This window comes from Crassostrea angulata, chromosome 1 (genome assembly GCF_025612915.1).
Source record: "Crassostrea angulata isolate pt1a10 chromosome 1, ASM2561291v2, whole genome shotgun sequence".
NCBI classification, from domain to species: domain Eukaryota; kingdom Metazoa; phylum Mollusca; class Bivalvia; order Ostreida; family Ostreidae; genus Magallana; species Magallana angulata.
Genome location: NC_069111.1, coordinates 49384274 through 49401878, shown reverse-complemented (window position 1 = coordinate 49401878; position 17605 = coordinate 49384274). Strand labels below are relative to the sequence as shown.

The window sequence follows — 17605 nt, the reverse complement described above, 5'->3', positions numbered from 1 at the left end:
AATGAATAATATTTGTTAATGATTTTGGGCCATACAGCTCGAGGCTATGTTAGTTAACAATATTAGATCCACAATATCTTCACACGTTACATTCAATAAGTACATGTATCTATACTACTATATTCAAATAATAGACTCGAATTTTTGGGCTTTAATTAATACCGATAAATCGGAGGAGTACTGTCTTTTGTTTTATATATTTTTAACATCATTGGTACTTGAAGATTACCAATTTGTTTTTATTTTTTTCTCAATTAAGCTTCGCTAATTAATAATCAACGAAAATTCCTCAAAAGATCCCGGAATTCATCTTGATTTTTCGGATTTTACAATCTTGCGCGTGCGCAATGCATTCACGCTAACGGGATCTTTAGTTTATGTTTCCACAATATCATATTTCTATGAAACTCAGAAACAATAATACACATACATGTATATTTTCATTAAATTGGAAATTTGCTTTATATTCTGTTCATATAATTATATTTATATTATATATTATAAAATAACAATTAAACATATCAACTTAGTACTTACTTTTGTCTTCGTGATGGCAAAATAATATTTGATTCCATGCAAAAAATTCACATTTTATTTTTAGGAGAGTGAAGATAGAATGTTTTATCGTTAAAATGATAAATGTCCTACGGACCTGGTTTAACGATAGAATGCGTTCCATGTATTGTCTCTGTAGCAAAGAAAATACGTGTACGTTGGTGAAAAGGTGTTGAATTCTTCCATTATATGGATTAAAATTTTAGATGAAAGCTAAGGTATTTACAGTCACAAGAAGGTTTATTATGATTAATTTGACTGTTATTTTCAATGCAACTTCAATTTTCTGTTAATTACAGGTATATGGGAGGCATTCTAACTGATTATTCTACCCAAGTAAAGTGTAGTGAAATTAATAGCATTATTGTAGGCTTATAGCTTTGTTATGTAAATTTCAACAATACGGTGTGTCGGTATATCTATTTTGTAAATGTACGATATGCAATGTCAACCCGTGCACGCACGGGTCAAAGTCTAGTACTATTTAAATTAACAAAAATTGAATCGAGTGTGACTGTAGTTATGGAAACCCACTTCAGTCAGATTGCTGTGTCATGCATTACAGAAAGTACAATATAAAACAGTTGGAAATATGGATGATTTAATAATAAATTACTAACAGACAAATAAATTAATTATTCATTGCACACGGATATATGTAATACTGGAGGCGGCAATGCATTGCATGAGAACATCTATGTGAAGCCTGAACGTTACTAGGTAATTTTCAGCATGATTGAAACACACCGATCGATCGCTATCAAATAGTCTGGTAGGATGATAATGTGTTTTCCCTCTCTCTGATCTTGAATATTTCAATACATACGACCAGTACTTAAATCAATCGCAGGCTTTCGTTCCAGAATTTCTGATTCGTAATTATTTCTAAGTGGCTGGGTATATGAATATCCTGGTTCCGGTTCACTGAACTCCGGAAGTGGGGTGTTCTGACCGGGCGTAGACGTGTCAGGGGTCATTTGTCCGTTCTCGTAGCGTTGGACGTTCTGTCGGTATTTGGGTTGCTCCCATGGCCAGGGTTTTCTGGGTAGTGGCTGAGACTTGGGTGGGTCTACGTTTTCGGATAGCCATTCGGGGTGAACAATGAAGTAGGCCTTTGAGGAGAATGCATTCTAAATAAAAGAAGACGTGTCTATATAGATTCATATCAATATTATAATAGACTTGATTACAATATAGCTATGATGCAGAATTTTGTCTGCTTCTCCTTCTATCATCGGCAGGAAAAAGTTATGACTAAGTTGGGATTGATTATAAAGCAAAATACATGTACCGAGGAATATTTAATTTTTTATATTAATTTACTATTATACATGTATATACGAGGCTCTTTGGTCGTGACCATTTCATTATATTTCGACATCCGTACAATAGTTTGAATTTAAAATACAAGGTGAAATGTCGGGAAATGGTGGACTAAGCAAAATTTTCTGACACTTGAAGCGTCTAAACATGATTTGATGCCTCACGTATACATGATGAAATTTCCCAGGCATCTGCTGTTATTTATTTTCTCGATTTGAAAAAAATATACATGTATACTCAGTCATTCGATCAGTACCCCTACCGAAAAATAGGGGTATATTTTTTTCATTACGAGAAAAATAAATAAAGTCAGGTATCTGATAGTGTGTGAAATCATTAGGAAAGGCTGACAATGAGGTTACAAAATACATGAAAACTCGATAGAGACATGTCTTCTAACCAACTTTAAAAGATCAAAATACATGTATATCACTGATCCGAATAAATCTATGACAGTTTTATATCCTCTTCTTTTTGTAAGTAGGTTATGGTAAGAGATTTGGAGTTAACCATTCTTAGCACAAACATACAGTCTGTACTTCGTTTTATTTATTTTGATAACTTTAAAAAAGGGGGAAAAAAAAGAAACCTCTACTTACGCCAAACAAGCTATCCTGATGACTGTAATCTTGTACAGCGGGCTTCAGCTCTCTGGAAACAATTTAATAGTGAATCAAATCATTTTTTGTTCTCTCTCTCTCTCTCTCTCTCTCTCTCTCTCTCTCTCTCTCTCTCTCTCTCTCTCTCTCTCTCTCTCTCTCATATACGAATGCGTTTTAATTTTAACTTTTAAGCTTGTGTACATTACGTTAACTTTCCAAAGTCAAATATAATCAATCAACTGGTGGCATGTTTCTTCTGTTAGATATCTGGAGCGTCTTGTTTTAAATCTGTGTCATACCTTCAAGAACTTAACACTTTGAAATCATTGATCTTAGATTTTATTCAACATGCCAATCAAAATGGCAAAACTGATTAAAGTTGTGTTATGAAACACCATTAGTTTTTTAGCCCACCGATACAAGCATAAAAGAAGGCAGAATGAGATCAAATTTGGGTTAGAAGTTTCCCCTACTAATCTCCTAGCGCTGTTTTAACAACATGTTAGCAATCAATACCAAGGAATTGAAATTTTTGGAGCTTTTATCTGCGCCAATGCTGTTCTTTTCTCTGAGGACAAATCGGAACGCCAAGCGTAAACTTTTCATTAAATCGTATAGCTTTAAAATCTGTTTTAATAGTTTATTCCTTCATTCAAAAGTTTTATATATAGGTGAACTTTTTTAAATGGAAGGGCATGTTCATCTTAACATTTACAAACAACGCGAGTTTCTCAAAGGAGCTCCAAAGACAACTTTTAAATTCCAAAATCATAATGGCAAACTTTTGCCCTACAAGTAATTTTCTTCCAAATGTTGATATAACCCATTATGCATGTGTATTTAGGTACAAGATTTTTAATTTTTATTTCATTAATAGTTCTTCCTAACGACGGCTTATTATAAAGCGCTAGATCGGATAAGGGCACTTTAAAAAAAGGCGAACAGTATAGAAGCATTTAGCTCGTTCCAGATAACATCGTATTGATATACAGGAGATATATTTAATCAAAGTTATTCGGTTAAATTAAACTAAAAAGGGGGATTTTAAGAAAACTCAATGAAAGACATCCCAATTTTCTTTAATTAATACACATTTAGAAATATTGATTTAAAAAAAATGCATTTGAATTTTCTTACTCTGCAATCTTTGCCTTCTCCGCGGGTTCCACGTCCTGTGTCATCGTCGAGATTTCTACGATAAATTAATTCCCAGACGATGGAACTACTTTCAAAGACAACCTGTTCCCCGCGCGTCTCGGCGAGTAGACGGTAACTAGGATTGCGTATATTCGGTAGCTTACACCTGGGGGTATTTAAAGACCAAGTGTATATATCAAGCCTACTAATCGTCTATGTAGCCTTTTGTTAATCTAGACAAATGAATTATACATATATAGGTAATGCATCCAAGTACCGCCGATCAATACCATTAGATTTAAAGAGTTATTACTCGTTTAATCAATATTTAGTTATCAAAATAACTAAATTCATAAACAAAGTTGTGTTTTTAAAGAGGTTTCATTTTTAGATCTTCATGATAATACGTAATTGTGTAAATAATATTCCAGATTGGGGTATTTGGTGGTCCCCTTGAAACAAACCCCTGCTGCGGCAAGTTGTATTAAGAGTTTTGTTTTTGTCTATAATACTTTCTATTGCAAAACGACTTGACTGTTATTCTTGCATAATGTTACTAACAAATGCTCGACAACTGTGACAGTGATAGTTTAGTTCCTTGCGTTTGTGTAAATCCCTGGTGTTCACCCCCCCCTCCCCCCCCCCCCCAACCTCGCGTACATCGACTGAATTTATACTCCAAGTATTTGAATTATTGCTCTTCATTCACGTACACAAACATTTTTTTTCCAATTCTAAAGAACGCCGATTGCTGTTCATAATCTCCAACTAAACCGAACAAATAAATTTTATGTAATTTATCCGGGTAAGTACATGTACATATGATAAGTAATGCTTACGTACAGAGATTATATTCTATATTTTATTTTATAAATATATCTCATATTTTCGAGATTTTTAAAAAACCAATTTAACTTTTAATTACATAGAAAACACAAAATACGCAGATGACGTCAAACCATTTTAAAAAATATTGGCTCTTGCTTGCTTGAAAGGTACAAGTCGACATTATAATTAGGAGAGGAACACGTAAGTTGTAAGAACTTGTTTCCAGTCCCCTTGTGTAATTACGCAATAAAATACGTTCAAATCAAATCACTTGTCGAAAATAACGGTAGTTTATATAGTTTACTTTCTTCATATGAATAACGTGAGATTCAAAGAGAGATTGTTATTGTACAAAGTAAGAGGCTTTTTATGGTGGGCTGGGAAGGTATCCATAGGTGCAGAAAAATTGCACATACCGGTAACCCGAACGCGCAATCCAACTAAAATCACTTAAAAATGCTCCTCTACCATAAGCTATTTTTTATGGTGGCATATCTCTGCCCCTTGTTTACAAGTTATTTTTCTATCAAATATGTCGACATGCAAGATAAATATGTGACATGCAAGATAATTATGTCAACATGCAACATAAATATGTTGCCATGCAAGAAAATTGCAATCAGATAAGAATCATACAAAATCTCAAATATCCCTTACCTGTGACATCCAAGATGCTACCTTTTTATGTCGACATGCAACTTATTTATGTTAACATGCAACTTATTTATGTTGACATGCAACTTATAAGTTGCATGTCAACATATTTATCTCGCATGCCAACATAAGTAAATTGCATGTTGACATAAATAAGTTGCATGTCGACATAAAAGTTGCATGTTAACATTAATAAGTTGCATGTTGACATCAATAAGTAGCGTATCTAGCATCTTGGATGTCAAATGTTGGCGATATTTGAGTTTTTTTTATAACTCTCTTTTGATTGCAGTTTTCTCGCATGTCAACATAGTTACATGTATGTTGCATGTTGATATTACTAATTTGCATGTCAACATCTCTATCTTGCATGTTGACATAATTAATAGAAAAATAACTTGCACACAAGGGGCAGAGATATTGATATATCGGAATTGCAATTATGGTGCCCCATAGTATACAAGTACATTTATCTTTCAGTTTTTAGAACTAAAAAAATGGTATGGATAAAATAAAAAAAAAATTGTGCAGTTATTGAAAGTATAGTGTATCATACTTAAGTCAGATCAAGAAAAAATTGTTTACGGTAAACATAACAAAAAGAAATCAAATCAACACATTTTACTATATGTATTATCAAAAGACAAAAATGAAAAATTTTCACTATAAAATTCTCATAAAAAACGTTATTTGTATATAAAAAAAATCATCTTCTGTGAAATATCTGCGTAAAATATCCTGGTGCCGTTACCACTCTCAAAAATTACGTGTGCATTAAAATGATTTTTATAATTGAAAAAACCTTCTTCACTCTTGTGACAATGATTCTTATTAGTAAATATGTAACAAAAAGAACATTCATTCGTCTTTAAATAACTTTTTTACAAGATAAGGGGAAAGTGTGGACTTTTTCAGTGTAGCCTGTTTTGGCGTAGATTCAAATATATCTGGTGATATACATTCGGTGGAATTACTGACGTCATTGTTTGATGGGCTTGCTGAAGTCACAGAATGATCACAGCTCATATCAGAGAAAAGCAATGGTGACTCTCCATCACTGGGGGAATATGTAAAAACTAGGTCACATTTGCTATCATCATGTGATTGGTCTGGAGCAATATTTGGTAGGGGTTTCAGCTTTTTTCTGAGGAGACCTAAATATTTGGAGGAAGAAAGTCTTTTCCCTTTGTCATGCTTAGAACTGGCTGCTGATCTGATGTTGAATATAGGACTTGGAGTGAAAATCTCCTGAGAAAACAAAACGCTACAGTTTCTTACTTCACTATTGGAGAAGTGTTTGTTTTTCTCCTGAATATTCAGCTGAGCAGTAAAGGTATGCTTTGGATTATTTGAAGTAAATTTATCCAGTTTTTCACACTCAGAAAAGGGTAGGATGTTAAATGAACTTTGAGATCCAAATTCTGTGGAATCAAACAGATCACATGAGGTGGTATCTGTCACAAAATCAATGTCTTCTCCTTTGTTATTGTCCCTCTGTGCAACAGGGAACAAGTTTTCCTTATCATCACAGAAATTCAATTCCACATGCCATGTTTCTGGTGGTCTAGCTTGATGGTCATTCAGATAGTTTTTCTGATTATCAGGGTCATTAGACAACTGGGGAGATAACACTAGATCATTTGTCTCATTTGACCATTGTACAAAATTTAATCCAAAACCCCCTCCGGATTTTTTGCTGGATGCCTGACCAATTGATTCATCTTGGTCTGGTTTTAAGCTCCTTATGCTGGCATGCTTCTTAATGATTTTAGAATCTCCACAGCTCCCATGATGTGTAAAGTCACAGCTCAATTCGACGGTTGGTTGGCTAAATGTTGAAAACCCAGAGGCTTCTTCCTGAGTTAAATTTTCTGACACAAGTGACCCATAACTCAGGAATGTTTTCTTTTCTGAAAAACAGCTTTTAACACAAGAGTTATCCTGTTTTAAAACAGACCTTATGATGGAAGACACATCAGTTTTGGTTTTTCCAACAACAGGGATAATTTGATTTGCAACAAGTGAAACTCTGTCTATTTCTTGTGTGGAGGTAAGACTGTCATAGTCACAGTTGTGGTTCACAACTTCTATTAGGCGAAGAGGTCTTTCTCTATTACACACAGATGATTTTATTCCAAGATAAAAGGAGTTCCCAACAAAGACCTCCTGCACTGCCTCAAGTACAATTTGTTCGGCATTGTTTTGTTCTTTGATTAATTTCATCAGGTTTCTGAAAAATATATTTTAGGGTAAGCTTCACATGTTATCTCAAAAGATGTGTACATTTGTTGATGTTCATTAGAAATCCAAATTACAAAAATTTACACAATTTGTCTTGTGTCAAATATTATATGTTTAGAATATAAAAAAAGCAATTCTAACCTGTGAAATTTATAAGCACTATCTCCAAAGTACTGGTCCAGAGTTGCTCCAAAAACACAAACATTGCAGACAGCAGAAGCATCGCTGACTCTTAAGGAGATACGAAACCTCCATGTTACCTTTTCTTTAGAGTAAGTCAAATCACATTTGAAACAAATCCACCTGTAGTAATGGACATTAGCACTAAATAAATGTATTGATAAAAATATAGCACCATGTTAATCAAAGATATTTTTTCAAAGCTAAATCTCATGCTAGTACATGCACATATATCTCAGACATCAACATGAATGGCACAGATGCTCAGTGGTAGAGTGTTGCTTTATGATAAGCAGGTTGCAGGTTCAAATCCTGAACAAAACTATTAAACATAAAAAAGTTGACTGATTTTAACAGCCTCTACTAATATTACATTATAATGTAGACAGAGCGCATGACCTGTAATGTAATGAATGGATAGGTAGATCTAATTGTGCATAATGACAATGACAATGAACTTTATTCTCAATAAACTGTGTTTACAGTGTAGAGAAGATATATACCAAAATTACATTGTGAAGAAGCATTAGTACATGTACATTAACCAAGAGAGCTAACTCTCTCAATAATTGTATTTATAAATTTACAAATCTTGATAAGTTGTTTTTTGTTTGATACATTAAACAATGCTTCAAATTTTAAAACATTTGGGTTTGATATATAATATTTTGGTAAATACATGTTTCTAGCATCAGTTAAACAAAGGTCAGAACAATTAAACAAATAGTGGAATTCATCTCCAATTTCATTACAAGTACATAATTTGCAATTTCTATTCTCTCTTGGAATATTGAAACATCTTCCTGTCTCAATAGGTAGTTTTGAGTTACCAGTTCTAAAAATACAGTATTTCTTCCATAGTTTTGTTGGCAAATTCAAAAAATATTCCTCAAAAGCTAATGATTTTTTAAACAATCTATAATTTATACTTTTTGGTGAATTTTGAACATCACTATACCATGTTTGTTTGAACTGATCTAATAATGAATCTACATACCAGGTATGTGAATAATGACAGTGAAAATATGATTGTGTAATTGACTTCGCCTTCTTAACGTTCACAGTGTAAACATCAAATAGACAACCTTACCTTAATTCTATATCTTCAAGTAATTTTGAGTAACACCTGTCACAGCTTGGGTATAAGAACTGCGAGTCGTTGATATCAAGAGCAGTGACCAGTACCAGGCTACAGACATCTGTCATTCCCTAACAGTCTAAGAACATTGAGATGTTAATTTTTTTTTTATTGAATTCAACTGTTTTTCTTCTTTAAACTTGATGGTTTCGACTACAAAATATCTACAGTTTTCCACAATCTCTGCATTTTTGAAAATTTCATGTTTTCACTCACTGGTGTCTTAAAATAAGTATTCATTTACCGTAAAACTGAGGCTTACACTCAACAATTTTTTTTTAATGCATGCAGGAAACTACCATGTAAGGCTAATCCAAAAACCACAAACCGTAACTTCAAAATTTCCGGATTGATATATTGCAACGCAAATTTTGAAAAATTCGTTGTTTTATGTCTGTAATTATTCTGACAACATAATTCAAGTTTTATCTGTTATATCTGAAGGAATATAATAGATGCATTTGAATGGAATTTTTAAGAAAATTGTTATATGGTTTGATTAGCTCGGGATCGAAATTCACATTTCAACCTCACATTTTCTCATCATCGTGAGAAAGAAAACCAAGTGGACATTTCCGATTTCGGGTTTTTCACGCGGTTTATTTTACACCGATTTCTTATGCAGGTGTAGATTATAGGTTTGTATTTTCGAAATTGAGATTTTTTAACTAATCATGACAATTAATGCAATAGTTTTTGGCCTACATGTCATTATGCAGACACAAGTGCTGGCGAGGCTCAATAATAAACATTCAGAAAATCGAATATATATGGCAGATGTATGCTTATAATATATAGATTTTACAGTGCAAATGCTAGGGTATTGGGGATCTAATGCTTGGTTATATTAATATTGCAGCCGTTTTGTTAATAAACATTTTAAAATAGTCGAGTGTACTATTCTAATGATCAAGAGGTATATGTGGAATCATCAAGTTCTTCCAGATGAAGTGCAGCCTAGAACTGTGATCGATGATAAACTAATATGTACATTGTACTCATTCTAGTTATCCAGTTAATGGCAGAAAACAGTTTTAAACACACAATATAAAGTGACAGTGTGTTGATACTTGAAACTGTGCTTGTATAATGTATAACTACGCTACAAATGTCCCATTCGAACCTCTTTTTAATGTACAAGATTTGAGAAAAAACAATAGGAGACACTGTACCTGCTGTTTTATTTTTTGTATTGTTTATGCATATTGCATTGATACTTCAAAAGAATATTACTAAATAATATATAAAATAATTACACAGTGTGATTTGTATTCAGTGTTGCTCAGCATTTCAACCTCTCTTCCTCCTTACCAGAGAGCAAACAGAGAACTAGCTACACAACAATACACCGAAAATGGATACAGCTTCGGATGGGGCTTTTCAACCAAAAGAAGAACTCTTAACTATTCTTACTTCCCTTGGGTTTTCTCGCAATGCTTCCATCAAGGTAACAAACAACAAATTAAACAAGAGACATATATCAGATGTAATATATTTTTAGAGACCATTTGATGCATTTAAACTCTTTTATTGGATTTCAATCATCTGATACATGTGGAAAAATTCATTATTATGTGAGGACTAATTGATTTTTTTTTGACAGCTGCTACTTGCACCTCTGTTCAGTTAATGATTGAAATGTACATTGTGTAGTTAATGGAGACATCTTGCCTCTCTTTATTTCACAGGCGCTGTATTACACAGGAAATAGCAATGCTGACCTAGCTGCAGCCTGGGTCATAGAAAACCAGCACAGGAGCAATATTGATGCCCCTCTGAATGTAAGCAGGGTGATTGTGAAATGCTGGTGTCTACTTTTATATCAGTCATATAGAATAAAAAAGCAATGTTCTTGGCATCTCAGTTTCAATTGTTATACACCAGTACAAGTATCCTTCAGCAACATCAAACAGGAATGATAAAAGCTTTCATATTTAAGAAAGAATTCTCAATAAAGGACAATACTTAAAAGTTTTGATGCCTATGGGGAGGTCTCAAAAGGGACAAAATATAGCTTACAATGCTTTATGTTTTGACAGGAGGATGAGTCTGATGTCAGTGATGAAGCGGAGTACTTACCAGAAGGAGTAGACTTCTATAAAATGGTGTTTATAGTCAATGCTGAGCTCAACATGGGGGTGGGTAAAACTGCTGCTCAGGTGGCTCATGCTGCCTTGGGTTTACACCGCACTCTGCTGGACGACCCCCAGAAGTTTGGACAGATGCTCATGAGCTGGGAACAGTTTGGGTAAGGTTTGCTGCCTCTTATATACACAGGATTGCTATGTTTGAAATGTTTATGTTTATGTGCAAGATACAAGAGGTACAAAATCATATTGTGAATTTTAATATATTTTGTGGTACCATTGTTTTATTTTATACCTTTTTGTTTCTTCATTTCTACAAAAGAATTGTTATGTAAAACAATCAAACTTCTAGTTACTAATGCTAAATTATTATCAGTTATATATGACTTAAAAATTTAATCAGTATTTTAAACAGTCATTTGAATTTTATTGGGTTTTTTCCATATTCAGTAAAGAGATTTACCTTTGGTCATTATATAATAAAAAAAAAGAATATTTTAAAACTTTCTTTAATGAAATATTGATTACATTGAAGCATATTTGAAAGATAATTTTGAATCACTTTTTATAAAACTGTAGCCTTGAATAGTATCTGCAGTTTAAAAATGAATTTCTTTATTTGAAATTGTCATGTTTAAATATTTTCTAATTTGAACTACTTTTTTTGACAAACTTTTTTTTATTGTTGTAGAGAAACCAAGATAGTAACTAAGGGAGATAATGTAGCACAGCTAATGACCCTGGCTGAAAAAGCCTCCAGTTTAGGACTACCGCATTACATTGTTCACGACGCAGGAAAAACGCAGGTAAGAGATAATACAATCAGAATTTTTAATGGGGTATAGGGATAGGGGCAATATTATTTGGAAATTGAAGTAGATTTATTTATATACCAATATATGAGTTCTGCTTCACTAGATATTGAAAAGTACATAAACCTGTATGATTTGGGTCATCTTGTTTTATCTATGTATCATTGCCTTGTTCTTCAAAGATAAAAAGGAAATGAAAAGTGCAAATATTTTTCCTTTTTATCAAATTTGCAAATATTGACTCTTTTATATTGTTAACAACTTTTTTAACAAGGTGACATGTCAGCTTTGGCACAGTCATCGCTATAGAAGAAGCAGAAAAGACCTTTTTTTCTTCCTTGAAGCATGACACACTTTGAAAAGAAAAGAATTCACATTCTAAGTTAATTTTTACAGATTGCTGCAGGATCTACAACTGTGTTAGCTATTATGGGTAAATTAGATGTGGTGGATTCCATAACAGGGTCACTTTCACTTCTATAACCAAATGAGAGAGACATAGTGGAGCTATTTCTGGTTACTTTGGATGCAGGGAATCTCAGAGGTTGAAGATTGCACATGGCCTACACCTACATGTCTGCTTTAAAATAAAACTTTTTAAAAATATTTTTCAGGGGCTTGGGGAAAAGTAATCTTTTTTGCATTAATTTTATTAATGTTATTATCTTTCCTTTTTACCCTATTGTTAACCTTATTTGTATGATGTCCAATTTCCAAGAATTGGCAGTTTTGGTTTTATTTTATTGGTGATTTTAAATAACCATCTAAAAATAAATTGCCACAATTTACTTCCAGCCAGTAGTTCCAATAGTGCACATTCACAGCACTTAATTACAGCCTAGTGAACATTGTGATTCTCAAATTGCTTGATGTGCTACCCTATTATATTGGAGGTGATTAAACGTTGCCATATTAATAAGAATATTACTGTAATTTTTGCTCTGAGCAGCTTTTTTATGTCCTTAAGATCAAAGATCAAGTGGCATTTTGTTATTTAGTCTGTAAACTTGTACATGTTTGTCTATTCACTTTATTTAATTATGAGTCCTGTAAATTTATACCCAGCCACATCTTTTTGAATTATAAAAGTATTTGGTCAGATAAAAAGGTCTTGATCATAGGTAACTGTCAGTGAAGGGTACAAGTCACATACAGAGGTCAAAGGTACAATTTGCCTCCTTTGGACTTTGTTATTTTTGGGCACATGATGTTTCAAAAAAAAGACATTTTGAATTGATATATTTTCTGATATTGTAATACATGTACCATAGGAACAAATTGTATACAGAGTTATTCATCTTCCACCAATGAATAAGTTTTCTACATGCATTGTAAACTGCAATGCAAATGTTGATATGAGATAAATGTAATATGTAATTGAATATTTTTGTGTTAATTAAAAAATTGAGGTGTAGGATGTGTAGATAAATAAGTTTTTCCCCTTTGTTAATTATTATTTGATGTACATGTAGGTAAATTTAGCATTGACCTATGCTACACAAACATAAACCTTTAGCGCAGTAAAACTGGCGATTAGACGTGCATGATTATGATAAATATATGATTTTTTATAAAATGCTGAGGGATTGAAATTTTGAGTATATTGATATTAGGGCCTGGTATTATGAAGTATTATTTTAATTTGCATTGACAAAGCAACTTTAATTTATTCTTAATGTTGATAGTATGACTTTAAGTCTACAATGCTTAATGTATTAATCACTGCTTATAAGTTTGTTGCCATTGTTAATTGACAGTACTGATCATTCTGTATCTGATGATTTATTTTTAAGATATATTTAAGCTGTCTTTATATGCAAATAAAAAATGTCATATAAACAAAAAAAAATTGTGCATGTAATTGTCATTATGGTTATAGGATCTAGGGATTCTCTTTAAGCTTTATATTATACTTTTACATACTCAAAGTTGAACTGACGATGTGGACTGAACATACAAAAATTGGGGAGGAAGGAGGGGTGAAAAGTTTAATATAGTAACATATTGGGGGTATCTTTAACATTTCTATCCCAAGATATACACTGCTTTTATTATTGGTATGATTTGTCATATCATGATATATATTATGAACATTCAACATTGCACTAGGCCTGATACCTGGTATAATGATTAATCTGCAGATGGTGTGAAATTTTATACACCTAAAGAAAAAAATATAAGGCTGTTGCTAGGGATATAACTCTAAACTCCTTCTAAAATACTTTATGCTTTTCAAACATCACACAGTAAGTTTATTCTAGATCAACAATGAGAAATAAATTATTACGCATAGAACGAGATATAATTTGTATGAATTATATCACAGGATGTTAGCTTTAAGTCTACAATAAGTATTGAGTTAGTACATTCATTTTTTTCAGTACCAATTGAATTAGTTCTAAGCAATTCGAAATAGATCTGCGGATTCTACAAGAATAATAGGTACGTCTGTGGTAAACAAGAAAAACATTTACTGAACATAAACAATTTAACTCTTCTTCAATACCTTCAGTTGTCTAACTTTTATTTAAGTTAACAAATTAGCATCAAATATTTTTAGAACGCCATGGCATCTGTTAAGAGATCAGGAATCTTAAGAGCACGAACTGCTTATTTTACAAACAAAATGTATATTTTTTAACAAAGGCAACACATGTAAGAGTCACCACATTAATTAAATAAAAAAAATGAAAACATAAATGACAAATCATTTCATAAAAGAAGACAAGCTCTGCACGTGAGTCAATTTTTTTTAGGGAAATGATTTTACAAACCGTATCGGAGGACAAATGGTTCCACAATTTAAAAATGTAATCCTGTGGTCCCTCTGGTTGATCCAGATAAATGTTTTTGTATCTTTAATGTTTTGCTATTAGAAAATTCGAGCATCGTTCCATTTGACAGATAATTAAATGTCTGTTGACATCTCTACTGTACGTATAATAATATTATATGTATAAACTTTCAATTTCAGAATTGATAAAAATGCTTCCTTGTTATCTTTTGTAATTTTCAGAAAATCCAGTCTCCGGATTGTAAAGAATTTCTCACACAAGCTTAATTTTGTTCCAATATTTTTTGTAATCAGAGGCCCTTCTCTCTTGAATAGCCACTTTCGCGCTTCCTTAATCTCTTTTGGAAACTTTATTTACTTCCTCTTAATTTTTTGGCGCTACGACTACATAATATAAGTCGAATTGATGAATAATCTTTAAAGAATTTGTAGGGCCGTTTTTCTTTCCAAACATGTAGCTGGTAAACCCATTGATACGCATATAAATAATTCTTTTATTTGGCTAAAAAGTCACACAAAACTCCTGAAGAGTCGTCATGAGTATCCTTTTAAGAAGCTAAGAATACTTTGCACTTATGATTAATGATTTGGTAGGAGAGTTCATCTTAGTTTATGAGAAATACATTTATATTAAATTTAGAGAAATATAAAAAAAAAAGACTTTAAATAAAAAAGGTATTTACAGATAATACTATTGATTGTTTTTTATTTACAATTTTTAAAATCTGTTAAATTATGTTTGAGATTACATTTATAGAAAATTCTTCGAAAAGGAAATATCTTCTTTTGATTGTCACAAATATTCAAATTGGCGACAATCAGGTGCGAATGATCGGATGTCAATGCCATTACATTAATCAATAATAAATAGTTATTGGTACAATGAACTGTTTTGTATGCAAACTTTTTATTGTTTACAATCTAAATTGTATTGTCAAATTTCCTTGAGTGTTAAGTACCCCTCAGAGTGCCGCATAAACTGTCCAGCTAATGTGATAAAAATTGACCAATCAAGTATGATTATTTGAATGTCACGTACTATTTTCATTCCAGCCATTTTAATTTTACAGCAAAACAGGATATTTTTTCCAACAACCACCTCCATCTCCACCCACCGACCCATTTCGCCTTTTGATGCACAATTTGTTTTTGCTGTGCTCCCTTTTGATGCACTACCTTTTCTGCTGTATATGTCTTGTGACCTTCTAAATCAACTACTATAGTAGTCAAATTGTACTCTTATTTTTAATTGATTTATTTCGATGTACTACCGTATTTTGTTGTATATATTTGTTGATGTTTCTAGTCATTTATATGTTAATAAATAAAACGTTACACACTTATTATTTTTATAATTTTTCTAGACGTTAGTTAGCAAAGAACAAGCTAAAATAGCCAAAATTTGGTTTCTCTATTTATTGATGAAACATTTTATAGATTATACTCTCTCTCTCTCTCTCTCTCTCTCTCTCTCTCTCTCTCTCTCAAATCATGGCAAAAAATTGTGAGCTCTGTATCTTGCATATAAACACAAAGAAAAGAATTATAATTAAGGGCTAATTATGCCAAATCATTAGCAAACGAATTACAAAGAAAGCATGATTTATTATTCAGCGATAAATTATTTCTGAAATCGAAATTGATATACTAGACTCCCATCAACGAAAATAGAAATCCTCTGTGTGGAAACAGACAAATAAATCGATCAGGTACGAATTCAGGTTGACTGAGGAGGGTGTATGCTATGAAAAATAAAGACAAATTGCATTCCCAAAACCGTAAAACCTGTTTCCTTATTTTGATGTGGCGTCAAATAAAAACTGTCTGGTTGGATTTAAGTGCAGATACACCTATGCACTGTATATTTTTAACAAATCACTTGAGTTCTTTTTGGAAATCTCGCAAAATGTACCATTTCTGAGATAAAAACATCAATAAATGTTACAATGTTATAGTAAATGGTTTGACAGTCTTTTTGAACCGTTTAATAAACTTATGACACATGAGGACATTAGAGCAATATAAAATAAATTCAATCATATTTCAAATTCTAAATAGCTTTGCTGTGGGTTTTTTTAATTGTAGAAATATATCCTCTACAATTCATTGCTGTTTTTGTAGCAAGGACATTTCTTCTATATACAATTCTAATGATAATTAGGACAAACATAAACTTTCAGACATAATTAAAGATAAAATAATTGAAAGAAGAGAGGAAGAGAGCTTTAGCAATTTCAATATAAAAGAAATTATGACGTTGACGTTGAGTCGTTTGTACCTGAATGTCAAATTAATCATTGATGTCGGAATTCATTTTAATCTTAAGAAACAAAATTGTAAAATATATCAAACCTCTAAATCAATTATCAATACAAGAATGGTTAGTCCTGATATTTACACTATTTTCTGATTAAATGTAACACATATGATTATTAGTAATCCTGAGATATAGTAAATCTTTATCTAATTTCGTATGGTAACACTGATATGTTATTATGTTTTTAAAATACGGGATTTGTTATTATATCTTTGTTTGTAAAAAATAAATGAATAGAAAAATAAAATACAAATCAATAATGGATCCTTAAAGAGTTCTTGTTTATGGACATGCAAAAATAGGTCTTTCATTTCCGATAACTTATTTCTGATTGGTGTGACGTCATTAATACGTTCACGTGCTGCACTTCTTTGTGCATTACTGGTAAAACTGCGCATTAAATAAAATAAATGTATTTGTACTTTGACAGTGAAATATGTCTTTCGCAGAAAACCTAATCATTCATTGTTAATTTTTCAGACTTTTTTTGTTGTTGAAGGTTAAACAAATAACCAAATGCTTTATACTGAAATGCTGTAGTTGTTTTTGATGATACAAAAATCCAAATCTGATTTTCCACTTTTAACTATGCAAATGACCCTGTTAGAGATTTGTAACGAGAGATAATTAAAACGTCAAACTATTGTCAAATTAACACACAATATCAGAGTAAAAACAACACTTGTGTTGAATCAATTCAGAAGATTGAACAACAATTAAAAAATATAATATAAAACAAGATGACCTGTAATCGTCAGTTTTTGACCGTTTATTTAGACGATGAATAAGCGTACCAAGATTCAGCATTTCAGTAAAGATCCAACAATGTCCAATAGCAGATGATGGAACAGTGGTTTACTCATTGTACAATGGTTTTGGCACAGCCCTCTCATTTCACAAACTGAAAACAAATAATTTCTTCTTCCACAATATCAAT

At 32.0% G+C, this 17605-nt stretch overlaps 3 protein-coding genes across 5 annotated transcripts; 1 reads left to right on the top strand and 2 right to left on the bottom strand.

Moving 5' to 3' along the window:
• Positions 1-1139: 1139 nt before the first annotated feature.
• LOC128189774 (uncharacterized) lies at positions 1140-3777 on the bottom strand. The gene is made up of 3 exons (XM_052861528.1): positions 3618-3777; positions 2478-2529; positions 1140-1685 (listed from the first exon to the last, which is right to left on the bottom strand). The coding sequence occupies exons 1-3, from the start codon at positions 3659-3661 to the stop codon at positions 1371-1373; spliced, it is 411 nt and encodes a 136-aa protein (XP_052717488.1). The 5' UTR covers positions 3662-3777; the 3' UTR covers positions 1140-1370.
• A 1928-nt stretch (positions 3778-5705) lies between these two features.
• Positions 5706-8971, bottom strand: LOC128189569 (uncharacterized). 2 transcript variants are annotated; one of them, XM_052861238.1, is made up of 4 exons: positions 8903-8971; positions 8611-8737; positions 7482-7643; positions 5706-7329 (listed from the first exon to the last, which is right to left on the bottom strand). In XM_052861238.1, exons 2-4 carry the CDS (start codon positions 8724-8726, stop codon positions 5958-5960), a joined length of 1650 nt encoding a protein of 549 aa, XP_052717198.1. In that variant the 5' UTR covers positions 8727-8737; positions 8903-8971; the 3' UTR covers positions 5706-5957. The 2 variants fall into 2 exon arrangements, with proteins under 2 accessions (XP_052717198.1, XP_052717189.1); XM_052861229.1 differs by having other exon boundaries at positions 8611-8971.
• A 187-nt stretch (positions 8972-9158) lies between these two features.
• On the top strand, positions 9159-13406 carry LOC128189584 (probable peptidyl-tRNA hydrolase 2). 2 transcript variants are annotated; one of them, XM_052861247.1, is made up of 6 exons: positions 9159-9296; positions 9973-10105; positions 10347-10439; positions 10698-10906; positions 11437-11551; positions 11954-13406. In XM_052861247.1, the coding sequence occupies exons 2-6, from the start codon at positions 10013-10015 to the stop codon at positions 12038-12040; spliced, it is 597 nt and encodes a 198-aa protein (XP_052717207.1). In that variant the 5' UTR covers positions 9159-9296; positions 9973-10012; the 3' UTR covers positions 12041-13406. The 2 variants fall into 2 exon arrangements, with proteins under 2 accessions (XP_052717207.1, XP_052717214.1); XM_052861254.1 differs by having other exon boundaries at positions 9171-9296; positions 9935-10105.
• The last annotated feature ends 4199 nt before the right edge of the window (positions 13407-17605 follow it).

Bases quoted from the DNA above. Each gene is read 5' to 3' on its own strand.
- LOC128189774 (XM_052861528.1), bottom strand. From the start codon at position 3,661: ATGACACAGGACGTGGAACCCGCGGAGAAGGCAAAGATTGCAGA. The intron at 2,530-3,617 runs GTAAGAAAATTC...AATTGTTTCCAG, and splicing joins GAGAAGGCAAAGATTGCAGA to AGAGCTGAAGCCCGCTGTAC. The intron at 1,686-2,477 runs GTAAGTAGAGGT...TCTTTTATTTAG, and splicing joins ATCAGGATAGCTTGTTTGGC to AATGCATTCTCCTCAAAGGC.
- LOC128189569 (XM_052861229.1), bottom strand. From the start codon at position 8,726: ATGACAGATGTCTGTAGCCTGGTACTGGTCACTGCTCTTGATATCAAC. The intron at 7,644-8,610 runs GTAAGGTTGTCT...CCATTACTACAG, and splicing joins CTTGAAGATATAGAATTAAG to GTGGATTTGTTTCAAATGTG. The intron at 7,330-7,481 runs GTTAGAATTGCT...TATATTTTTCAG, and splicing joins AGTGCTTATAAATTTCACAG to AAACCTGATGAAATTAATCA.
- LOC128189584 (XM_052861247.1), top strand. From the start codon at position 10,013: ATGGATACAGCTTCGGATGGGGCTTTTCAACCAAAAGAAGAACTCTTA. The intron at 10,106-10,346 runs GTAACAAACAAC...TTTATTTCACAG, and splicing joins CTCGCAATGCTTCCATCAAG to GCGCTGTATTACACAGGAAA. The intron at 11,552-11,953 runs GTAAGAGATAAT...TAATTTTTACAG, and splicing joins ACGACGCAGGAAAAACGCAG to ATTGCTGCAGGATCTACAAC.